General features: G+C 44.8%; 1 protein-coding gene and 1 long non-coding RNA gene across 6 annotated transcripts in view; both read left to right on the top strand.

The window, feature by feature from the left end:
• The window catches only part of MDGA1 (MAM domain containing glycosylphosphatidylinositol anchor 1), a 182521-nt gene that overhangs the window by 123234 nt on the left and 32493 nt on the right, over nt 1–26794 (top strand). For all 3 annotated transcript variants that reach the window (XR_012715302.1, XM_075267338.1, XM_075267337.1), the window contains 5 exons: nt 4443–4712; nt 9088–9417; nt 9586–9879; nt 19389–19658; nt 20436–20587. Coding sequence is in view for 2 of the 3 variants with exons in the window: in XM_075267338.1 (XP_075123439.1) it covers nt 4443–4712; nt 9088–9417; nt 9586–9879; nt 19389–19658; nt 20436–20587 (1316 nt within the window). In the remaining variant the exon portion in view is untranslated. The remainder of the gene's footprint in view (nt 1–4442; nt 4713–9087; nt 9418–9585; nt 9880–19388; nt 19659–20435; nt 20588–26794) is intronic.
• LOC142197215 (uncharacterized) lies at nt 24124–25508 on the top strand. 3 transcript variants are annotated; one of them, XR_012715305.1, is made up of 7 exons: nt 24124–24423; nt 24471–24515; nt 24563–24653; nt 24793–24837; nt 24978–25022; nt 25162–25252; nt 25438–25508. It is a non-coding gene; the product is annotated as an uncharacterized LOC142197215 (long non-coding RNA). The 3 variants fall into 3 exon arrangements; XR_012715304.1 differs by lacking the exon at nt 24471–24515; XR_012715303.1 differs by having other exon boundaries at nt 24471–24653.

Genomic DNA, 26794 nt, shown 5'->3' with positions numbered 1-26794 from the left:
ATATTCTTATACATAGGGGGCAGTATTATAGTAGTTATATTCTTGTACATAGGAGTAGTATTATAGTAGTTATATTCTTATACATAGGAGTAGTATTATAGTAGTTATATTCTTGTACATAGGAGCAGTATTATAGTAGTTATATTCTTGTACATAGGAGCAGTATTATAGTAGTTATATTCTTATACATAGGAGTAGTATTATAGTAGTTATATTCTTGTACATAGGAGCAGTATTATAGTAGTTATATTCTTGTACATAGGAGGTAGTATTATAGTAGTTATATTCTTGTACATAGGAGTAGTATTATAGTAGTTATATTCTTGTACATAGGAGGTAGTAGTATAGTAGTTATATTCTTGTACATAGGAGGTAGTAGTATAGTAGTTATATTCTTGTACATAGGAGTAGTATTATAGTAGTTATATTCTTGTACATAGGAGGTAGTAGTATAGTAGTTATATTCTTGTACATAGGAGGTAGTATTATAGTAGTTATATTCTTGTACATAGGAGTAGTATTATAGTAGTTATATTCTTGTACATAGGAGGTAGTAGTATAGTAGTTATATTCTTGTACATAGGAGGTAGTAGTATAGTAGTTATATTCTTGTACATAGGAGTAGTATTATAGTAGTTATATTCTTGTACATAGGAGTAGTATTATAGTAGTTATATTCTTGTACATAGGAGGTAGTATTATAGTAGTTATATTCTTGTACATAGGAGTAGTATTATAGTAGTTATATTCTTGTACATAGGAGGTAGTAGTATAGTAGTTATATTCTTGTACATAGGAGTAGTATTATAGTAGTTATATTCTTGTACATAGGAGTAGTATTATAGTAGTTATATTCTTGTACATAGGAGGTAGTATTATAGTAGTTATATTCTTGTACATAGGAGTAGTATTATAGTAGTTATATTCTTGTACATAGGAGGTAGTAGTATAGTAGTTATATTCTTGTACATAGGAGTAGTATTATAGTAGTTATATTCTTGTACATAGGAGCAGTATTATAGTAGTTATATTCTTGTACATAGGAGCAGTATTATAGTAGTTATATTCTTGTACATAGGAGCAGTATTATAGTAGTTATATTCTTGTACATAGGAGCAGTATTATAGTAGTTATATTCTTGTACATAGGAGTAGTATTATAGTAGTTATATTCTTGTACATAGAAGCAGTATTATAGTAGTTATATTCTTGTACATAGAAGCAGTATTATAGTAGTTATATTCTTGTACATAGGAGCAGTATTATAGTAGTTATATTCTTGTACATAGGAGCAGTATTATAGTAGTTATATTCTTGTACATAGGAGCAGTATTATAGTAGTTATATTCTTGTACATAGAAGCAGTATTATAGTAGTTATATTCTTGTACATAGGAGTAGTATTATAGTAGTTATATTGTTATACATAGGTGCAGTATTATAGTAGTTATATTCTTGTACATAGGAGCAGTATTATAGTAGTTATATTGTTATACATAGGAGGTAGTATTATAGTAGTTATATTCTTGTACATAAGAGCAGTATTATAGTAGTTATATTCTTGTAAATAGGAGCAGTATTATAGTAGTTATATTCTTGTAAATAGGAGCAGTATTATAGTAGTTATATTCTTGTACATAGGAGCAGTATTATAGTAGTTATATTCTTGTACATAGGGGGCAGTATTATAGTAGTTATATTCTTGTACATAGGAAGTAGCATTATAATTGTTGTATTCTTTTACATAAGAGAAGTATTATAGTATTTTTTATTACAGTGTTGGCCAAAAGTATTGGCACCCCTGCAATTCTGTCAGATAATACTCGTGTTTTTCCAGAAAATGATTGCAAGCACAAACTCTTTGGTAATATCTTCATTTATTTTGCTTGCAATGAAAAAAAAACACAAAAGAGAATGAAAAAAAAAGTCAAATCATTGATCATTTTACACAAAATTCCAAAAATGAGCCGGACAAAAGTATTGGCACCCTCAGCCTAATACTTGGTAGCACAACCTTTAGACACAATAACTGTGCACAACCGCTTCCGGTAACCATCAATGAGTTTCTTAAAAGGCTCTGCTGGAATCTTAGACCATTCTTCTTTGGCAAACTGCTCCAGGTCCCCCCTGAGATGTGAAGGGGCCTTCTCCAAACTGCCACCAAGAGATCTCTCCACAGGTGTTCTATGGGATTCAGGGCTGGACTCATTGCTGCCACTTTACAAGTCTCCAGTACTTTCTCTCACCACCATTTTCTAGTGCTGACCTGAAGTGTGTTTTGGGTCATTGTCCTGCTGGAAGAGCCCTGACCTCTGAGGGAGACCCAGCTTTCTCACACTGGGCCCTACATTATGCTGCACAATGTGTTGGTCGTCTTCAGACTTCATAATGCCATGCACACGGTCAAGCAGTCCAGTACCAGAGGCAGCAAAGCAACCCCAAAACATCAGGGAACCTCCGCCATGTCTGACTGTAGGGACCGTGTTCTTTTCTTTGAAGGCCCCTTTTCCCCCTGTAAACTCTATGTTGATGCCTTTTCCTACTTTTGTCTCATCTGACCAGAGAACTTTCTTCCAGAACGTTTTTAGCTTTCTCAGGTAAGTTTTGGCAAACTCCAGCCTGGCTTTTTTATGTCTCTGGGTAAGAAGTGGGGTCTTCCTGGGTCTCCTACCATACAGTCCCTTCTCATTCAGACGCTGACGCTGGATAGTACGGGTTGACACTGTTGTACCCTCGGACTGCAGGGCAGCTTGAACTTGTTTGGATGTTAGTCGAGGTTCTTTATCCACCATCCGCACAATCTTGCATTGAAATCTCTCGTCAATTTTTCTTTTCCGTCCACATCTAGGGAGGTTAGCCACAGTGCCATGGGCTTTACACTTCTTGATGACACTGCGCACGGTAGACACAGGAACATTCAGGTCTTTGGAGATGGACTTGTAGCCTTGAGATTGCTCATGCTTCCTCACAATTTTGCTTCTCAAGTCCTCAGGCAGTTCTTTGGTCTTCTTTCTTTTCTCCATGCTCAATGTGGTCACACAAGGACACAGGACAGAGGTTGAGTCAACTTTAATCCATTTCAACTGGCTGCAAGTGTGATTTAGTTATTGCCACCACCTGTTAGGTGCCTCAGGTAAGTAACAGGTGCTGTTAATTACACAAATTAGAGAAGCATCACATGATTTTTCAAACAGTGCCAATACTTTTGTCCACCCCCTTTTTTATGTTTGCTGTGGAATTATATCCAATTTGGCTTTTTGACAATTATTTTTGTGGTTTTCCATTGAAGACAAATTAAATGAAGATAATAATACCAAAGAATTTGTGTTTGCAATCATTTTCTGGAAGAACATGAGTATTATCTGACAGAATTGCAGGGGTGCCAATACTTTTGGCCAACAATGTATATTTGTGTATGGCCAGTTACCGTCTCTGTCGTATATTTCTGCACTGTCTGTTTTATGGAGTAGGGTATAAAGTCTAAATAACCTGCAAAGAGGTTGAGTCTCCCCCAAGTTCAGCCCCCCCCCCCCCTACCCCTCCCATCATTACTGTTTTTAGTATCAGGTTATATATAGCCTATTATGTTGCTGGATTATATGTATATGTCATGTGTTTTAGAATGTGCCCCTTACTTTACGCCTTGAGATATGTCTGGCATCTATTATTTGCCCCCTATAACTCCCCTTCCTCATATTTCACTAGTACTTATTTTATCATAATTTCTTCCCCATACTCCTCGGGGGGCGCTATAAACAACTGCCTTCTCCACCCCACAAACCAATATCAGGGGTAAAATCCATAAAAGCAAGGTGTTGTACGGCGTGGGGCATTTTTTAATGGCCCCCTTACATAGTCCATCACTTGCCCTTTTCTTTTTCCCTTGGTTTTGTTTCTTTGCCATATATTTTCCCACCTCCCTGACATATCCTATATACACACACCCTGGAGGCCGCCCTAATGCTTTATACTGCAGTCAGATTATCTCTCTTAATGCTCAACGTTATCCTGTTGGCCTTTGAAGCAGCAGATTGGCGTTGAGCTCCATCTCTATGATGTGCGGGCTCCTCCAGGTCCTCTCAACCAGTAATCTTCCCATTTTTTCCCATGCTAGGATGTATATTGTGTGTAAATAACAGGCTCTTATGTAGCGTGCAGCTTTAGGTGTGACTAGAGTATGAACCAAGTGAAAGATAAAAAACATACAGGAGTTTTAACGCTGTGAGATGATCTGTATCGGATCAGGACCGTTCATCTCCCATCTCCATCCACAATACAATGGCCTGAGCTGCTGGACACTGACATTGGGTGACATCATCAGGAGTGGGACATGACATCATGGGGGCAGTATAACGTATCCTGTAATGCGACAATGTATCAAGTTTGACACGGCCTCTTCTCTTGTCTCTGTCCTCATCTTCCTTCTTCCTTTTCTCTTCCGCAGCTCCTCCTGCCCTTAAGATGTCGGTGAACGAGACGTTAGTGGTGAACCCAGGAGATAACGTCACTATGCAGTGCACACTTACAGGAGGCGACCCCACACCCAAAGCCGTCTGGTCTCACTCCCCTAATCCTATGCCCCCCAACAGCATCAGTAAAGGGGGAAATCTCACCATATTGAACATCACAACGGAAGATTCTGGATATTATAACTGCACAGCCATCAACAATGTGGGGAACCCGGCCAAGAAGACGGTCAACCTGCTAGTGAGATGTAAGTCCTGTAACAATGATGTCACCGCTGATCTCTAATATATGGATAGGCTGTATTCTGTGATGTCACCGCTGATCTCTAGTATAGGGATAGGCTGTATTCTCAGTGATGTCACCGCTGATCTCTAGTATATGGATAGGCTGTATTCTCAGTGATGTCACCGCTGATCTCTAGTATATGGATAGGCTGTATTCTCAGTGATGTCACCGCTGATCTCTAGTATATGGATAGGCTGTATTCTCAGTGATGTCACCGCTGATCTCTAGTATATGGATAGGCTGTATTCTCAGTGATGTCACCGCTGATCTCTAGTATATGGATAAGATGTATTCTCAGTGATGTCACTGCTGCTCTCTAGTATAGGGATAGGCTGTATTCTCAGTGATGTCACCGCTGATCTCTAGTATATGGATAGGCTGTATTCTCAGTGATGTCACCGCTGATCTCTAGCATATAGATAGGCTGTATTCTCAGGGATGTCACCGCTGATCTCTAGTATAGGGATAGGCTGTATTCTCAGTGATGTCACCGCTGATCTCTAGTATATGGATAGGCTGTATTCTGTGATGTCACCGATGATCTCTAGTATAGGGATAGGCTGTATTCTCAGTGATGTCACCGCTGATCTCTAGTATATGGATAGGCTGTATTCTCAGTGATGTCACCGCTGATCTCTAGTATATGGATAGGCTGTATTCTCAGTGATGTCACCGCTGATCTCTAGTATATGGATAGGCTGTATTCTCAGTGATGTCACCGCTGATCTCTAGTATATGGATAAGATGTATTCTCAGTGATGTCACTGCTGCTCTCTAGTATATACATAGGCTGTATTCTCAGTGATGTCACCGCTGATCTCTAGTATAGGGATAGGCTGTATTCTCAGTGATGTCACCGCTGATCTCTAGTATATACATAGGCTGTATTCTCAGTGATGTCACCGCTGATCTCTAGTATATGGATAGGCTGTATTCTCAGTGATGTCACCGCTGATCTCTAGTATATGGATAGGCTGTATTCTCAGTGATGTCACCGCTGATCTCTAGCATATAGATAGGCTGTATTCTCAGGGATGTCACCGCTGATCTCTAGTATAGGGATAGGCTGTATTCTCAGTGATGTCACCGCTGATCTCTAGTATATGGATAGGCTGTATTCTGTGATGTCACCGATGATCTCTAGTATAGGGATAGGCTGTATTCTCAGTGATGTCACCGCTGATCTCTAGTATATGGATAGGCTGTATTCTCAGTGATGTCACCGCTGATCTCTAGTATATGGATAGGCTGTATTCTCAGTGATGTCACCGCTGATCTCTAGTATATGGATAGGCTGTATTCTCAGTGATGTCACCGCTGATCTCTAGTATATGGATAAGATGTATTCTCAGTGATGTCACTGCTGCTCTCTAGTATATACATAGGCTGTATTCTCAGTGATGTCACCGCTGATCTCTAGTATAGGGATAGGCTGTATTCTCAGTGATGTCACCGCTGATCTCTAGTATATACATAGGCTGTATTCTCAGTGATGTCACCGCTGATCTCTAGTATAGGGATAGGCTGTATTCTCAGTGATGTCACCGCTGATCTCTAGTATATGGATAGGCTGTATTCTCAGTGATGTCACCGCTGATCTCTAGTATATACATAGGCTGTATTCTCAGTGATGTCACCGCTGATCTCTAGTATATGGATAGGCTGTATTCTCAGTGATGTCACCGCTGATCTCTAGTATATACATAGGCTGTATTCTCAGTGATGTCACCGCTGATCTCTAGCATATAGATAGGCTGTATTCTCAGTGATGTCACCGCTGATCTCTAGTATAGGGATAAGATGTATTCTCAGTGATGTCACCGCTGATCTCTAGTATATGGATAGGCTGTATTCTCAGTGATGTCACCGCTGATCTCTAGCATATAGATAGGCTGTATTCTCAGTGATGTCACCGCTGATCTCTAGTATAGGGATAGGCTGTATTCTCAGTGATGTCACCGCTGATCTCTAGTATATGGATAGGCTGTATTCTCAGTGATGTCACCGCTGATCTCTAGTATATACATAGGCTGTATTCTCAGTGACACAATGTCGAACATGTAGAACTTTGTGTCCATGCAAAAAAAAGTAGTTTCATGGTGGAGAGGCTGCATACGGACACCAACAGTTTGCTTTAAAAACCCATTGAAATGAACTGACCATATGCAAACCGTACTCAATCTGTTATTGGGCAATTTCGGCGGACTGCAGGCGCAAGATGTTTGTTGTGAAGAAAAGACATCAAAGTTTTTCATTTGTTTGATGTTTGTTTCATCTTTACAACCTGAACTGCCTGTGATATGTGACGATGACGATGATGATGATGGTGATGATGATGAGGGTGGGCACAATAACAGTATTTTTATACTCTTGTCCAATGTAATAAATAGGTTTGAGAAAGTTTGTGACCCCCCAGGATATTTATTGTTTGGTTATAAAATTATTTAAATTTTCATGTATAAAAATATCATTTTCATTGATCTCCTTGTAATGTACAGATGAGCCCCCTCTATAATGACCCCCCACCCTGCCTCAGAGCCCCCTCTGTAATGACCCCCCACCCTGCCTCAGAGCCCCCTCTATAATGACCCCCCACCCTGCCTCAGAGCCCCCTCTATAATGACTCCCCAGCCTGCCTCAGAGCCCCCTCTATAATGACCCCCCACCCTGCCTCAGAGCCCCCTCTATAATGACCCCCCACCCTGCCTCAGAGCCCCCTCTATAATGACTCCCCAGCCTGCCTCAGAGCCCCCTCTATAATGACTCCCCACCCTGCCTCAGAGCCCCCTCTATAATGACCCCCCACCCTGCCTCAGAGCCCCCTCTGTAATGACCCCCCACCCTGCCTCAGAGCCCCCTCTATAATGACCCCCCACCCTGCCTCAGAGCCCCCTCTATAATGACTCCCCAGCCTGCCTCAGAGCCCCCTCTATAATGACCCCCCACCCTGCCTCAGAGCCCCCTCTATAATGACCCCCCACCCTGCCTCAGAGCCCCCTCTATAATGACTCCCCAGCCTGCCTCAGAGCCCCCTCTATAATGACTCCCCAGCCTGCCTCAGAGCCCCCTCTATAATGACCCCCCACCCTGCCTCAGAGCCCCCTCTATAATGACCCCCCACCCTGCCTCAGAGCCCCCTCTATAATGACTCCCCAGCCTGCCTCAGAGCCCCCTCTGTAATGACTCCCCACCCTGCCTCAGAGCCTCCTCTGTAATGACCCCCACCCTGCCTCAGGGCCCCTTCTGTATTGACCCCCCACCCTGCCTCGGAGCCTCCTCTGTAATGACCCCCACCCTGCCTCAGAGCCCCCTCTGTAATGACTCCCCACCCTGCCTCAGAGCCCCCTCTGTAATGACTCCCCACCCTGCCTCAGGGCCCCCTCTGTAATGACCCCCACCCTGCCTCAGGGCCCCCTCTGTAATGACCCCCACCCTGCCTCAGAGCCCCCTCTGTAATGACTCCCCACCCTGCCTCGGAGCCCCCTCTGTAATGACCCCCCACCCTGCCTCAGAGCCCCCTCTGTAATGACTCCCCACCCTGCCTCAGAGCCCCCTCTGTAATGATCCCCACCCTGCCTCGGAGCCCCCTCTGTAATGACCCCCCACCCTGCCTCAGAGCCTCCTCTGTAATGACCCCCACCCTGCCTCAGGGCCCCTTCTGTATTGACCCCCCACCCTGCCTCAGAGCCTCCTCTGTAATGACCCTCACCCTGCCTCAGAGCCTCCTCTGTAATGACCCTCACCCTGCCTCGGAGCCCCCTCTGTAATGACCCCCCACCCTGCCTCAGAGCCTCCTCTGTAATGACCCCCACCCTGCCTCAGGGCCCCTTCTGTATTGACCCCCCACCCTGCCTCAGAGCCTCCTCTGTAATGACCCTCACCCTGCCTCAGAGCCTCCTCTGTAATGACCCTCACCCTGCCTCAGAGCCCCCTCTGTAATAACTCCCCACCCTGCCCCAGTGCCCCCTCTGTAATGACAGCTCTTTTCCTTGTAGACCCCTCTGTAAAGGCCCCCCCCCCCCCATATACTGAGTCTTTCTAGTCCCTTTAGTCTTGTATTAGTATATTGGATGTTTCCGTTCTCTGACATTTCCTATGGATGTAAATTCATTATTTGTTACAATGTATCAGCACAGCCCGTTGTCTATAAGGGTACATGTGTATCAGCCCTCCCCCCACACATACATTCACCATACAGGACCCCTCAGGTCCCCCCAGTAGTCTGGCAGTCCATGCTGAGAGCCGGCTGTGTACCCCTTTGTCTTGATATGATGAGTACATGTCCTGCTCTTATCTCCCCCACTTAATGCCCCCTCTTCCATCTTCTGCCCCTACAGCAATGAGGAACGTCACGTATCAGATCACCCCAGATGTCATCAAGGAGAGCGAGAGCATCCAGCTGGGCCAGGACCTGAAGCTGTCCTGCCACGCGGACGCCGTGCCCCAGGACAAGGTCCAGTACACCTGGTACAAGAACCAGAAGGTCATCAAAGCCTCGGAGCGGATCATGATCGTCAGGAATGACCCCGAACTCCCCCCGGTCACCAGCAGCCTGGAGATCATTGAGCTTCGCTTTAGTGACTACGGCACCTACTTGTGTGAGGTCTCGCTACCCAACCTGCCCAAAACCATGAACAGCAGTGAAATCAACATCTCTGCAGAGACAGGTCAGACAGCAGAGAAGGCTCAGCTTATACATATAGTAATATAAATGCACATAGTCCTTGAGGACTCCTTTAAGACATGTCAGGTGTCTGGAGGAGCTGTGGCAGTAGATGAGGGCGCAGGGAGCTGTTTTTTGGGATGACTGATGTCTGATGCCTCTTCTCTTGTAGTCCCTCCATCCATCAGTGTCCCCCGGGGGCAGCTTGTCATCACGGTGCGGGAGGGCTCCACGGCAGAGCTGCAGTGCGAGGTGCGGGGGAAGCCGCTGCCCCCGGTGCTGTGGAGCCGCATGGACAAGGAGGCCATGTTCAGCAATGGCCAAGTCATGGTGGAGACTCTGGACGGAAAACTCAGGCTGGAAAACGTCACCCGAGAAATGAGCGGAACCTACAAGTGTCAGACGGCGAGATATAATGGCTTCAATATACGATCCAGGGAGGCCGCAGTGCAGCTCAATGTGCAGTGTGAGTACAATGGCGGCGGGATACCCCTCAAAAGATACCAAAGGAGAGTTACAATCTCACCTAGTGCCCTCCTCTCTGTCATTGACTCATGAACAGAATACCAGAGGTTCAGTGAAGACTGACACACAAACAGAAGAGGGTGGGAAATAGAGGGGACAATAAACATGGATGACAACCTGTCGGGCACTGTAATGTAAGTCATGAGAGGTTGTCACTGAGGATTTGAGCAGGAAGTAAACAAGGAAAGACACAATGGAGTGACATTTGGGAGGGGGTCTGGACTGGGATCTCCTGGAATCTCTTGGTAGACAAGTTGATCCCTTTAATTGATCACTTTGGGGCAGGGAGATCCTGTGACTACCACAAATGGGGTGAAGCTTGTGAAATGGAATTAAAGGGGCGTTCATGACTGGGGATGTTCTTGGCCGACCAGGTGGGGCTTCAATAAGTCTCTAGATGTGGAGTGAAATGGTAGTAAATACATATAGGTACATGGATCCCAAAGGTAGTCACCCAGGCAAGTCAAATGGTTGCAAGTCAAACACCGATCTGTGCCCAGCGTTGCCCCCTGGCTATCCTGGGCTGTATACTGGATACACAGTGCCAGCAGCGGAGTTCCCCTTTAACCATGTAATAGCCCCGGTCCTGTCCATACAGAGCGGCCTCATTTGGCTACTTTGTGGGGTCCGTGGGGCGACTGTGGCCCTTTAGCTCTGCAGTGGGTGCTGGGCTGGAGGTGGCGTTATCTCACAGGAGATCTGCCGTGCCCTTGTAGCGTTTCGATGAATACAAAGCACATTGTGTGCAGCAGAGCGGAGCCATAAAAGGCAGAATTATGGAATATGTGCAACATATGGAGGTTAAAGAGGGTTAAAGTGATGCATAGACCAGCCGGGAATTGAATTTTAGGGCAGACGTAACGGAGAGCAGATGTTACTTCGTCTTCTCCAATCATTTTATTATTCCGGTCTATCCCGAGCGCCAGGAGCAGGGCGAGCACCGCAGTAATGATGTCACATTGTGCGGCCATTAAAGAGCCCGTAGAGTTCACAGCCAGGCGGTATTATTACTGAGATTACACCGTCCTCCCACAATCCTCTGCAAATGACAAACTCAGAACTGGCTGTATCCTGAATGCGGAATACAATGCCGGGAATACAGTGAAGACTGACACAGGCAGCGCTCTAGATGATAGAAATAATCATAAAGATGCCATTGCCCTACATGATCTGACCCCATGAGAACTGTAATGGCCGCCAGTTCTGGTTGTCACTTTCTGTTACTCATGGACGAGACCAAAAAGCTGAATCACATATAAAAGACGTCAGACATCAGAATAAAGCTTTGCATTAGCAAATTGTCTTTATTTTTAGAGTCACGGGATGTCCATCGTAAAATGACTGCAGGGAAGTCGGAAAAAGCGATCGAAAAATGGTGGAGGATCCAAAGAGTATTCTCAGATATATTAAAGGATGAGAAAAACATGGCTACCTTCTTCAAACAACAGTGCCCCCCCCCCCTCTACATAGGTTGTGAGGAGTATTACAGATCAATCACAGAAATTGTAATACCTCTCACAACCTATAGACAGGGGTAGCGCTGTAAAACCCCTTTGACACTGGGTATTACCATATTACTACTGAGTCCATCATGCTGTAAAATACACAAATATTATATATATATATATATATATATATATATATATATATATATATATGGAAAACCACTCCTGAATAATATGTAATATATGGTATATACAATATATACTGCAGCTCAAGTAGAAAAATAAGATAGGAAATAATAATATAAATAGTAATAAAAAATAACATTTACTAATAGCAATAACTATAGTAATAATAATAATAAATAAATCACATGTTCAATAATAACAATAACTGTAATAATATAATAATATAAAAATAATAGTAATAATATATAATGGTATCAATAATAATATAATAGTAATATACATAATAGTAATAATAACATAAATAATAATAGTAAGAATAATATAAATAGTAATACTAATGGTAATATTTACTAATAGCAATATCTGCAATAATAATAATATAATAATAATAATAATATAAATATAATAATAATAATAATGAGTTCAATATAACAATAACTGTAATAATGGCAATAAAATATAATAATAATAATAATAATAATAATAATACACTAATAAATAATAATAGTAATAAACAAAATAATAATATAAATAATAAATAACATGTTCAATAATAATAATAACTGTAATAATAATAGTAATATAAATAATATTAGTAATAATAATAGTAATACTATATAATAAGAATAATAAGAATAATTATAATATGTTCAATTCTAACAATAACTGTGACAATAATAATCAGCCATGAAGAAGATTTCCCAAAAAGAGAGAAGCAGCCTCATCCAGCTCATCAATAGCGAACTCTGGGACAAGGACCTTGCAAAACCGCATCATGTGACAGCCATGACAGATGGAAGAAAACTCTATGAAGTCCGGCCATCTAATCATAAGCCAAGAGGACGAAGTCCAGGCAAAATATCGGAGTGAACAACTCGTCACAAGGTCTATCAGTCTATCTAGCAGTGGAGGAGGCCGTGAGCTTCATAATAGAGAGATTACAGACGTCCAGACAACAGCGACACATGTTATACAAGACTGGAAAAAAGGTAACGAAGCCTCGACTGGAAACGGGGGATATGGAGCGATGAGATTAAAGTCAATAGACCGGGCTCTGGTGGGTGCAGATGGGACTGCAAGATCAAGAGAAGAAGGGGTTAACGGATCGAGAAACTGAAGGAAGTGTCAGGTTTGGTGTAGGAAGCCTGAGGATGTGGCGGGCGATGTGTCACAGCCAAAGGTGTTGGATACTTGAGCAGGATGGATGGTGGTCTCAGTGCTGAGCTATATGTGAGTATCCTACAAGACCAGTTACTTTGTATACTCGAGTACTATGGGAATGAAGAAGACCAGAAGCTTACGCCGAGATTAGCAAAGTAATGAATGGTTCAATGACAATGAAGTGGGGGGGCTGGACTGTCCATCCCCCCCCCACCCCAGACCCCAATCCAATCCAACACTTGTGGGTAGAGCTGAAGATAAAGCCGTATTCATACCCAAGTGGCGACCAGTATACACCAACAGTGGGAACATGTAGAAGAGACCTGAGGTCAGATTATGGTGGAGACCTGCTGGAATCTGATTGAGAGCCCAGAAGGATAAAGGCCGTGGTGAAAGCCAAAGATGGATTTACAGAACAATAAAAAGTAAAATTTAGATTTTTCGGAGCAAAAAAAGAACAATGAGAAGAATCTGCAGAACTGATCATATGCGAAATAGTTACTAGTCACTTTTATGTATGAGATAGCCAAGAGGATTGTCTATAACATGATGGGAGATATGAAGCTGTAGTGGATGGGATATTATTACCCTCCTCCTCCTCAGTGTAGAATGAAGTAAAGCAAAATATTATAAAAAAAAAAAAAAACAATAATAGAAATAAAAATTTTTTACAGAAGAATAATAAAGGATGTGAAATAGTAAAATACAACAAATAAATTAAAATAAAATATAATAAAATAATGGAAATGAAGTGTAGGATAGGAGAATGAATGCGGATAGCGAGCTCAGTGGGGGAGGGGCTGAGGGTACTGGTGCCAGGCTCTGTACATCGCTATGGCATATGCTGGCGCCATGTAAACCGTAATACACACTATAAAGTAGCAGGTGGAGTCGTCGTTCCCTCCATGTCAGGGGGGATACTGAGACACACCATTGGCGTAAGGCTCATTTTTTAGCCAAATGTGCAGTACAAACCGTGATCCGCGCCTTTCCCGCCATATTGTGTGAATTTAGGTGGATGCGGAGAGAGAAGTCCAGCAAGCAGCGCTGTTCTCTCCCCCTTTTTCGTACGGAAACCACACGGACCCCATTATAATCTATGGGGTCTGCGGGTTTCCCAGGTCCCGTTCAGAGGGTCGCCAAGCGGTCTCTCCAAACGCAAACCTGAATGCAGATGTGAACCGGGCCTTAGTAAATTTGCCCCATTGCCTGCTGGCAGACGCCACCTATTAACCCTTATGACACTGTAATATACTGAATGCTCCTTGACCTCAGGTCACTGTGTCCTGAATCCATTATGGAATCTCTTCCTTTGCCGCTTTCACCTTTGCCGCGTCGCTCCGCTCTAATAGAGACACTTCTCCATGGCTCAGACTCTTCATTACTGCGGCTCTGGCGCTGAGGTTTTTGTCTCACGTAATCCTAGTACGTGCGTTGTGAGAAGTTCTGATAATAACTGTCTCATCTCCACGTCCTGCCGCCGCCGCCATCCATTCATCGTCTGCGATGTTCGTTTTCCTCTGATGTGTACAAAAGTCCCGTCTCGTCTCACCGCCTCTCACATCAGGAGTACAGAGCCTAGATAACGCCGCATCACCCGGATCTAAGCATAGCAAGATCAATACGGCGGTGGCCAGAGAGGGGGAGGGGCCACAGAGTGGTTTTTCTATTTTTTTTTTTTCTCCTTCATACATAAAGTGATATAAAATATTAATGTAAGGTTCTGGACATCGAGGAAGTCGCCAGAGACTATAAGATCTGCAAATGATGCCATTCTCCAGCCCCAACTCCAACGTGTGTTATGTGGGACAGACTGGAAGTTATTAGCCACGTAAAACCGCACAAATCGTCTCCAGTTTTGTGTGATGATTGTGCGAGGTCTGCTGGTCGTGGCCGTGCTGGTTATCACCACTTTTCACACACTGAGAGGGAAAGAAACTCATACTGAGAGACGTTGGTTTATCACTGCGGCAGATCACTACATGCCTAGGCAGAGATGTCAGCACTGGTCAATGTTGTGTGTCCTGGTGGTGGTGAGAACAAGGATGGACTGGAACGACAGCAGGAGGTGAAGGTCTGAGTCCTGAGATGGAGGTCTATCCTCTTCGGTTATGATCCTGGAATGGAGGTCTATCCTCTATAAAGAAGAGTCTTGGAATCGAGGTCTATCCCCTACTGTAAGGAGTCCTGGAATCGAGGTCTATCCTCTATAAAGAGGAGTCCTGGAATGGAGGTCTATCCTCTTCAATATGGAGTCCTACAATGGAGGTCTGTCCTCTATAATGAGGAGTCCTGGAATAGAGGTCTATCTTCTACAGTGAGGAGTCCTGGAATGGAGGTCTATCCTCTATAATGAGGAGTCCTGGAATGGAGGTCTATCCTCTTCAGTATGGACTCCTAGAATGGAGGTCTATCCTCTATAATGAGGAGTTCTGGATGGAGGTCTACCATCTACAGTGTGGAGTCCTGGAATGGAGGTCTATCCTCTTCGGTTATGATCCTGGAATGGAGGTCTATCCTCTATAAAGAAGAGTCTTGGAATCGAGGTCTATCCCCTACTGTGAGGAGTCCTGGAATGGAGGTCTATCCTCTATAAAGAGGAGTCCTGGAATGGAGGTCTATCCTCTATAAAGAGGAGTCCTGGAATGGAGGTCTATCCTCTTCAATATGGAGTCCTACAATGGAGGTCTGTGCTCTATAATGAGGAGTCCTGGAATAGAGGTCTATCTTCTACAGTGAGGAGTCCTGGAATGGAGGTCTATCCGCTATAATGAGGAGTCCTGGAATGGAGGTCTATCCTCTTCAGTATGGACTCCTAGAATGGAGGTCTATCCTCTATAATGAGGAGTTCTGGATGGAGGTCTACCATCTACAGTGTGGAGTCCTGGAATGGAGGTCTATCCTCTACAGTGATGGGTTCTGGAATGGAGGTCTATCCTCTATAATGAGGAGTTCTGGATGGAGGTCTACCATCTACAGTGTGGAGTCCTGGAATGGAGGTCTATCCTCTACAGTGATGGGTAATGGAATGGAGGTCTATCCTCTACAGCAGGGGTTCTCAAACTGCGGCCCGTGGGCCACATGCGGCCCGCCAAGCACTTCTGTCTGGCTCCGCGGACACCACCGGTAGGCGTTCATTTATAATAAAGCTCCTGGGGAGCTCGGGCCAGGCCATGAAGCGCACTTCACTTTACCTATTGGAGGGCACCGCTCCCGATGTCTGTGCGACCTGCTCTGCCTCCGGCCCACTGTTTAAAAAGTTTGAGGACCACTGCTCTACAGTGTGGAGTCCTGGAATGGAGGTCTATCCTCTACAGTGATGGGTCCTGGGATGGAGGTCTATCCTCTTCAGAGTGAAGTCCTGGAATGGAGGTCTATACTCTATATTGATGAGTCCTAGAATGGAGGTCTATCCTCTATAATGAGGAGTCCTGGAATGGAGGTCTATCTTCTACAGTGAGGAGTCCTGGAATGGAGGTCTATCCTCTACATTGTGGAGTCCTGGAATGGAGGTCTATCCTCTATATTGATGAGTCCTTGAATGGAGGTCTATCCTCTATAATGAGGAGTCCTGGAATAGAGGTCTATCCCCCTACAGTGAGGAGTCTTGGAATGGAGGTCTATCATCTTCAGTATGGAGTCCTAGAATGGAGGTCTATCCTCTATAGTGAGGAGTCCTGGAATGGAGGTCTATCCTCTACAGCGAGGAGTCCTGGAATGGAGGTCTATCTTCTTTAGTATGGAGTCCTAGAATGGAGGTCTATCCTCTATAATGAGAAGTCCTAGAATGGAGGTCTATCCTCTATAATGAGAAGTCCTAGAATGGAGGTCTATCCTCTATAGTGAGGAGTCCTGGGATGGAGGTCTATCCTCTATAGTGAGGAGTCCTGGAATGGAAGTCTATCCTCTACAGCAGTGGTTCTTCACCGGGGTTCGATCGAACCCTAGGTACTATGTACAGTTCATTTTGTGTAGCAGTAAAAAAACACCTATGTCTTGAATTTGGAAAAAAATCATATTTGATTTATCACTAAAGATAATCTGTAATGAGGAGTCCTGGAATGGAGGAATATCCTCTATAGTGAGGAGTCCTGGAATGGAGGTCTAACTTCTATAGTGACAAAACCTGGAATGGAGGTCTATCCACTATAGTGATGGGTCCTGGAATGGAGGTCTATCCTCTACAGTGATGGGTCCTGGAATGGAGGTCTATCCTCTACACTTTTTCAGCATGCAAGCTACTTATAAAATGACCAAGTCAAAATGATCTACTACCCACTGCCGAGCTGACAAGATAGGTCCTAGCCTCTCTGCTGCTGATGATCGAAAGACGCCCCCCCCCCCCCCCCGATTGACCTGGGGCACAGATTGTAAAAGCAGACAGTGCGCTGTCAGCTTTCCAGCGGTATATAAAACTGCATGTGCCCAAACCCATGAAAGGTCCTCTTTAATCCTAGCAGGCTTCAGGCCTATATGGTAATGCCCAGACATCACGTGGTCTGGGATATTACCATATAGGCCCCAAGCCTGCTTATACTTACCGATCTCGCTGCTGCCCCCGCGATCCTCTTCTCTTGGCAGTCAGACATCTACGTATCAGCATAGGCGGCGCAATGATGCCACCTACTCTGATACGTAGACGTCTGAACCAGCGCAGGGAGAACGGCAGCTCTCCTGCGCTGGTTCAAAGAAAAAAAAAAGTTAAAAAAAAGTAAAAAGAGGTGCGGCGCTGCCTGGCAAACACAGAGAGCAGGGAGCAGTTTAATAGTGAGGATGTCTGCGATCGACCCATACTTCCTTTGCGATCGACCGGTAGATCGCGATCGACTGTATTGGGCACCCCTGCTCTACAGTGAGGAGTCCTGGAATGGAGGTCTATCCTCTACAGTGAGGAGTCCTGGGATGGAGGTCTATCCTCTATAGTGAGGAGTCCTGGAATGGAGATCTATCCTCTATAGTGAGGAGTCCTAGAATGGAGGTCTATCCTCTACAGTGAGGAGTCCTGGGATGGAGGTCTATCCTCTACAGTGAGGAGTCCTGGAATGGAGGTCTATCCTCTACAGTGAGGAGTCCTGGGATGGAGGTCTATCCTCTACAGTGAGGAGTCCTGGGATGGAGGTCTATCCTCTACAGTGAGGAGTCCTGGGATGGAGGTCTATCCTCTATAGTGAGGAGTCCTGGGATGGAGGTCTATCCTCTATAGTGAGGAGTCCTAGAATGGAGGTCTATCCTCTATAGTGAGGAGTCCTGGAATGGAGATCTATCCTCTATAGTGAGGAGTCCTAGAATGGAGGTCTATCCTCTACAGTGAATAGTCCTGGGATGGAGGTCTATCCTTTTTAGCGATTAACCCTACTTTTGTCCTGAACACAATGACAGTCGAAGATTGATTTGGAGACCACATGGAGAACACCATGACGAGTCATTCACAAGGAAACATCCCACACCAGTTCTACTTCTGGGATTATGGTGTGGGATGATATAATATACGGTGTCTGGACTCCTCTAGTCTTCATATCAGGTTCACTAACAGCTCAGCGTTACGTTGAATTGGTCACGTGACCAGTGGTGCGGCCAGGTCTCCAAAGAGTCCCAGGAGACATTTTTCAACAGGACATCACCATGCCATGTTCCTCATGTTATTATGGGCAGCCGGCATAGCCTTAACGTATTCCCATGACTGGCGCTGTCTCTGGACTTGTCACCCATTGAACACATCTGGGATGTCATTGGTCGCCAATTGTAATCTGTCATCTCCATTGTCCACCATGTTGTTCTCAGTGCTCTTGTCATGGCAGAATGTCAGGTAAAGAGTAAATCCTAAACAAAGCTGAAAGAAAATTGTCTTGTACTTGTTTTTAGCAGCGCAGGCATTTCGTACCCCCCCCCCCCCCCGTGGCCGCACGCCAGTGCCCGGTAAATAACCGGTGTCAGGACTGCTGATATTGGGATTTCTCCTCCAACCATCAGAATAGCAGAAAACACGTTTTATTGGTCTAATAACAAGCTGGAGGAAAGCGGCGAGAGTGCGGCCGGCCTGATGTCACATAATGGATGCCTTTAATAGTGCGGCCTCCGGCGGGGGGTTTATATCACAGTTCACACTGCACTACAGACATGAGTAATGGAGACCCCTGTGCTCCGGCTGTACACACTGCTGGGTGAGATGAAGGAGCCCGGGAAGGAAGGGGGGGCAAGAATCTGGCCGGAGGGTCTGATCATCTTCACATCCCCTCCGAGACATCCTACTATTAATACTGTATATCATAGTGGAACCATAATAGCGTACCGCAGCTCTAATGCTAAACCGCCACAGCTTGTCAGTCATCTGCGGTAGTGGAGCTGGCGGTGCATGATATCGGGGACCTGGAGGGTCAGAACAACATGGCAATACCAGACACAAACAGAGGTGGCGCTGCATCTAGCAAAAGGAGATGTGATTGTCTTATCCCGTGCAGTCTCTTCCTTTGACCTGGTGAAGATTTTGTTCATCATTTGCATATATTATATCAGTGATGTCAGTAACAGGGGGCGGGGCTGTGACAACCTCTCAGACATGATACAGTATATACAGGCTGGTTGTCAGTAGTAATAGATGATTAGCCCAGTCTCCAGTATCTCCTCCTCATCTTACAATCCATCTTGTGTCTTTTGGCAGTTGCCCCGGTCGTGGAGCCTAAATTCCAGGACATCCGGTTGCCGATGAAGCGCAGCATCACCTTGAGGTGTAACATGTTGAAAGGGAGTCCGGTGAAGGTGGCGACTGCGGTTTGGAGGTTTAATCGGAATCTTCTGAGCGTCCCCCCCATAGAGCAGCAGGAATATTCTGAGTACAAGATCAACAGCACCAGCCGGGAGACAAGCGGCACCTACGAGTGCACCATCTCCAACGACGTGGGCTCCGACTCCTGTGTCTTTCAGGTGACTGGTGAGTGGCCACATCATAGGTGATTTGGAGGATGCACTTGTGTCGGGGCCCCTAAGTCTGGGGAGACTTTCCTCACCACATACAGTGATCGGGTAGAGCGCACCTACATCGCTCTGCCTGATCCTAGAGATAACGGTGTGGCAGTGCACAGCTGTACGCCTCTCTGTATCCTATAGGACACAGACTAGAGAAGGGATCGACCCTGACCTCCGGGATGTAGCATTAACCCCCTCACTGTCCTAGATCACCAAGTAGACTGACATCAACCCCTACAATGCCCTAGGTCACCAGGGATTCTTACATTATACCTCAGTGTCCCAGACCACAATGTATCTGACATTTACCCCTCTACTGGCCCCGGCCACCAGGTTCTGTGAAAATAACCCCTTCATTGCCCCAGACCACCATTTAAGGCGACATTAACTCTTTCACTGCAACAGGCCATGAAGAATAATGACAATCTGCTGCGCTCGACCACCGGGCATGTAGACATTAACCCTTGCAGTGCCAGAAGTGACTGTAGTGGAGTATTATATGACTGAATGATGTGACCCGATAGTTCTGGCGTCTTATAGATAATTATTAGGGTGTGCGGGTGCAATTGGGGGGGTCCAAGCTGAGCTCATTCACCAGGGCCCAGGAGCCTTTAGTTCACCTCTGATTGTATATTGTCACTAAGTGTTAAGGCATAAACCTTAAAGGGGCCCCCGATACTCTGGAGGTCACGTTTTGGATTTTCTTTTTCCTGTTATAATTCATCATTTCATCATCGTCCAGGTAAGGCTTACAACCCCGAGTTTTACTATGACACCCTCAACCTCATCGAGAGCAACAAACAGTCCAAGAATTACTCCTATCTCATTCAATGGACCCAGAAAGAGCCCGGCGCCGTGGATGCGGTGCTGCACTACAAGCTGGAGATCAAACCGGTAAGAAAAGGGTGGCACTTATTGTATTCTGTGTACAATATGAGGTCTGTCTAGTTTCACCAGTTCTGCTATTCCTCCAGCTCTGGTATTCCTTCAGCTCTGGTATTCCTTCAGCTCTGCTATATCTTCATCTCTAATATTCCTCCAGCTCTGCTATACCTTCAGCTCAGCTATTCCTCCAGCTCTGGTATACCTTTAGCTCTTCTATACCTTCAGCAATACTATCTCTGCCATATGTTCATCTCTGCTATTCCTTCAGCTCTGCTATATTTCCAACTCTGCTATTCCTCCAACAATACTATCTCTGCTATTCCTCCAGCTCTGCTATATCTCCATCTCTGCTATACTATAACACCAGCTTTGTAATTCTACCTCTACTATACCTCCAGCTCTGCTATTCCTCCAGCTCTGCTATATTTCCAGCTCTGCTATTCCTCCAGCCCTGCGACACCTTCAGTTCTGCTATTCCTCCAGCTCTGCTACACCTTCAGCTCTGCTATTCCTCCTACTCTGCTATTCCTCATAGGGTGACAATAGATGATCAGGTGAAAACTGATCTAATAATTGTTCTGTTTATCAATAGTAATAATAACAATTCATCAAGTTCTGATGTTTTGTAGTATTTTGCTGGACACAGTGATTAGATATTACACGACGCACCAGTGGCCGCCATTGTGTTGTAGATTTCTGTATTCGCCCATTATCTCTTCTGTTTCAGTGTCAGTCTGTAGTTTTCGCATTCTATTCATAAACCAGGAAGTCCAGAACTTGGCAAGCCCTGCTGTGCTACAATAGTAACAAATCTACATCTGTGATATAAGATAGACCTCAGCTCCTCCCTTGTAGTACTGCCGCCCTTTACATCTTTACAAATAAATCTGTTATCAAGAGCAAAACCATCACATAATAATCTTCTTCTAACAAGGATGGATATCAGCGCTGTGTTAACTCTGCCGTTATTAACAGCGCCATTCACACGGTGCAGAAATCTCTGTGCACTTATTGATTTTTGTTGTGTTGTGGGTAATGGGCTCCTGTATACATCGTGGTCACCGCCGCGTCTTCCCTCCATTATGCTTTCAGCAGGGGGCATTAATGTCATCTTATCGAAGCTGCGGCCGCACTTTAGTAAGAGACGCACAATACTCGCCTATATAAAGCATGTTAAAAGCATCGATGTGGCGGTAACATAAATATATACGGATAATGTGCGAGGAAACGGCGAGCTGAGAGAGAACCGCCATTATGGATGAATTAAGCACCATCATGAAAGGTTATAAAGTATCATCCCGCACTTACCAGCACTCACCTAGTACAAGAATATCACACACTATAGTAAGGAACCAGACAGCTCCAGAGCGCTCACCGCAGGGGTCACACCGGGAACCCTACACTGATCCTGAGTTACATCCTGTATTATACTCCAGAGCTGCGCTCACTATTCTGCTGGTGCAGTCACTGTGTACATACATTACATTACTTATCCTGTATTATACTCCAGAGCTGCGCTCACTATTCTGCTGGTGCAGTCACTGTGTGCATACATTACATTACTTATCCTGTACTGATCCTGAGTTACATCCTGTATTATACTCCAGAGCTGCACTCACTATTCTGCTGGTACAGTCACTGTGTACATACATTACATTACTTATCCTGTACTGATCCTGAGTTACATCCTGTATTATACTCCAGAGCTGCGCTCACTATTCTGCTGGTACAGTCACTGTGTACATACATTACATTACTTATCCTGTATTATACTCCAGAGCTGCGCTCACTACTCTGCTGGTACAGTCGCTGTGTACATACATTACATTACTTATCCTGTACTGATCCTGAGTTACATCCTGTATTATACTCCAGAGCTGCGCTCACTATTCTGCTGGTGCAGTCACTGTGTTACTCCAGCCGCTAACGGGCCCTATATACTTACCGATCCTGGCAGGGGCCGGGATCGGTAAGTGACACTGCGGGCCCCACAAGCACTATTATACTCAGGGGTCTTTTCGGACCCCCGAGTATAATGATCGGAAGTGCAGGAGAGGTAACTGAACATAAAAAACTGTGTTACTTACCTCTCCAGGCTCCGCGCAGGCTTCGGCCTACTTGTGTGACGTCTCAGACGTCACATGATCGGGGCCTGCGTCCTTATGCGTCGCGACGCAGGCTCCCGCTCACATGACATCCCTGACGTCATTGAAGATGGCCGCCAGCGGGGAGTCGGGAGACAGGTAAGTTACAGTGTTTTTTGTTTTTTTATGTTGTTCTTCCCCTGGGTCTCCGATTATTATACTCTGGGGTGTGAAAAGACCCCAGAGTATAATAATTGTTAATGGGTGTCCACAACGGGGCATAATAGTGGGTGAAGGGGCCACAATGGGGGATAATACTGTGTGTAGGGGCCACAATGGGGCATAATACTGTGTGCAGGGCCACTATGGGGGATAATACTGTGTGCAGGGCCACTATGGGGGATAATACTGTGTGCAGGGACAACTATAGGGGATAATACTGTGTGTAGGGGCCACAATGGGGCATAATACTGTGTGCAGGGCCACTATGGGGCATAATACTGTGTGCAGGGGCCACTATGGGGTATAATACTGTGTGCAGGGGCCACTATGGGGTATAATAATGTGTGCAGGGGCCACTATGGGATATAATACTGTGTACAGGGGCCACAATGGGGCATAATACTGTGTGCAGGGCCACTATGGGGGATAATACTGTGTGCAGGGACCACTATGGGGTATAATACTGTGTGCAGGGGCCACTATGGGGTATAATACTGTGTGCAGGGGCCACTATGGGGTATAATAATGTGTGCAGGGGCCACTATGGGATATAATACTGTGTGCAGGGGCCACTATGGCGTATAATAATGTGTGCAGGGGCCACTATGGAGCGTAATAGTGTGCGTAGGAATGCGGGGGGTGGGGTCGTGCGGGGTTTTCGGCGTCAGCCGGGGGGGGGGGGCATGTCAAAGGTTCGCCACGGGGCCCCGACATTCCTAGTTACGCCACTGACTGTGTACATACATTACATTACTTATCTTGTATTATACTCCAGAGCTGCACTCACTATTCTGCTGGTACACTCACTGTGTACATACACTACATTACTTATCCTGTACTGGTCCTGTGTGACATTCTTCCATGTCCCATCATGCCTTCTGCAGGTTTCTCCATGGAGGTTACACACCAGTTATTGATATGTAGTGGTGCGCCCAGGCGAGGACTTGGTGACGGGTCAGTGACCTGCCATTTCCTTTCACAGACCTTCTTGTATATGAGAGGTAGTGACCTTTCTGTGTGTAATACGGGGCAGGCGGTGCGGTGACATGTATGGCTTCTGACAGTTGTGCACACATTATACAGGTCGCAGCTCTTGAGTATTGTGTACAATGTGTCAGAGAATTCTGTCTCTAGAAATACCTGACCAAAAAATCAAGGTAAATTATGACAGTCTTGACAAAATCTTATCCTGTTAGTTTTAAATCCAGAAACTACAGGAAGTTGTCTTATGGAGAGACAGTCTACTGTACAGAGATAATACAAGTCTGTGTAGTATGGAGAGACAGTCTAATGTACAGAGATAATACAAGTCTGTGTAGTATGGAGAGACAGTCTACTGTACAGAGATAATACAAGTCTGTGTAGTATGGAGAGACAGTCTACTGTACAGAGATAATACAAGTCTGTGTAGTATGGAGAGACAGTCTACTGTACAGAGATAATACAAGTCTGTGTAGTATGGAGAGACAGTCTACTGTACAGAGATAATACAAGTCTGTGTAGTATGGAGAGACAGTCTACTGTACAGAGATAATACAAGTCTGTGTAGTATGGAGAGACAGTCTACTGTACAGCGATAATACAAGTCTGTGTAGTATGGAGAGACAGTCTGCTGTACAGAGATAATACAAGTCTGTGCTGTATAGAGAGACAGTCTACTGTACAGAGATAATACAAGTCTGTGTAGTATGGAGAGACAGTCTACTGTACAGAGATAATACAAGTTTGTGTAGTATGGAGAGACAGTCTACTGTACAGAGATAATACAAGTCTGTGTAGTATGGAGATACAGTCTACTGTACAGAGATAATACAAGTCTGAGTAGTATGGAGAGACAGTCTACTGTACAGAGATAATACAAGTCTGTGCTGTATAGAGAGACAGTCTACTGTACAGAGATAATACAAGTCTGTGTAGTATGGAGAGACAGTCTACTGTACAGAGATAATACAAGTCTGTGTAGTATGGAGAGACAGTCTACTGTACAGCGATAATACAAGTCTGTGTAGTATGGAGAGACAGTCTACTATACAGAGATAATACAAGTCTGTGTAATATAGAGAGACAGTCTACTGTACAGCATATAATACAAGTCTGTGTAGTATGGAGAGACAGTCTACTGTACAGAGATAATACAAGTCTGTGTAGTATGAAGAGACAGTCTACTGTACAGCGATAATACAAGTCTGTGTAGTATGGAGAGACAGTGTACTGTACAGAGATAATACAAGTCTGTGTAGTATGGAGGGACAGTCTACTGTACAGATATAATACAAGTCTGTGTAGTATGGAGAGACAGTCTAGTGTACAGAGATAATACAAGTCTGTGTAGTATGGAGAGACAGTCTACTGTACAGAGATAATACAAGTCTGTGCTGTATAGGGAGACAGTCTACTGTACAGAGATAATACAAGTCTGTGTAGTATGGAGAGACAGTCTACTGTACAGCGATAATACAAGTCTGTGCTGTATAGGGAGACAGTCTACTGTACAGAGATAATACAAGTCTGTGTAGTATGGAGAGACAGTCTACTGTACAGCGATAATACAAGTCTGTGTAGTATGGAGAGACAGTCTACTGTACAGAGATAATACAAGTCTGTGTAGTATGGAGAGACAGTCTAGTGTACAGATATAATACAAGTCGGTGTAGTATGGAGAGACAGTCTACTGTACAGAGATAATACAAGTCTGTGTAGTATGGAGGGACAGTCTACTGTGACCCTCAATCTCTCCTCAATGGTCTCAGATCTGAGATCTCCTTGAAGCTTCCGATATCTCCAGCATACATAAGGAGATGATCTGCACATTAACCCTCTGCTGTCCTCGGCCTTCATATTGTCAGTACAATGTGAGGAGGCGGAGATCGTGTCTGAGCGGCAGTAATGTCCGATTTATAGATTTATCTCTAAGTATCTGTGGACGGAGATTCCAAATGTACATTCATAGGAAAGTGTTGAACAAATATTTAGGGTTACACTACCAGTAAAAGTTTTAGGACGCTCCCATTTTTTTAGTTATCTTTGACATTAACACAGTCCTAGCACAGTAAATACATGAGAAGGTTCAAAGTAAGATAATTTCTCACCTCAACAGTCACACTAGGATGATTTTTTTTAATTTAACAAAAGGGATTTTTTAGGGAAGGCATTAAGGAGTTCTGCTCTGCAGCACAGAAAGCAACTGCAGACTGCGCCCCCTAGGACAGGGTTTGGACAGTTTTACTGTTTGGGGTTGCACACGTCACTATTATAGAGGCAAGGAGCAGGCAAATACTGCAAGAGAAGACAGAAAATATACAGTAACCCTTAGAAGTGAAGGTCTGTCCAGCAGAGAAATGCCAGGGTAACAGTCAGCACAGAATCCGACACCATCAAAAGGGGATTGGAAACTGGAGGAAACTCTGACAGGAAGAGATCTGGGAGACCAAAAGCCACTGCAAAATCATGTGACAAGTTACTGAGAGTCAACACTTTGTGTGATCAAAAGCTCACAGCAGAAAATCTTCAAGCACAGCTTAAAGCAGCGAAAGTAAGCAAAAGTTATTTTATCTGTGCAGAGAAGACGAGACTTCTAACATCAGCTCTGACAGGTCCGGAGTCTCTAAGTAATCCAATGCTAAATATGCCAAGAAGCCTATCCAGTGGCCGACAGAAGAGGGGAAGAAGCTCCTAAGGAATGTTCAATCAGAATATGACATCTCTGGTACAAGTCACAGGGTTCTGTACATCACTGAGAAGGAGAAAGGAGGGATTGTCAGTGTGTGACACCAACCGCCAAACAGAGAGGAGGAAACGTGATCAGAGGGGGGGGGGGGGGTGATCGGGGGTCCGGGGCTCTATTACTGGATGCAGAGTTGAATCCTATGTACAAGAATATAACTACTATAATACTGCTCCTATGTACAAG

The sequence above is a fragment of the Leptodactylus fuscus genome, chromosome 3, assembly GCF_031893055.1.
Source record: "Leptodactylus fuscus isolate aLepFus1 chromosome 3, aLepFus1.hap2, whole genome shotgun sequence".
Taxonomy (NCBI): domain Eukaryota; kingdom Metazoa; phylum Chordata; class Amphibia; order Anura; family Leptodactylidae; genus Leptodactylus; species Leptodactylus fuscus.
This window is presented reverse-complemented; position numbering and strand designations above follow the sequence as displayed.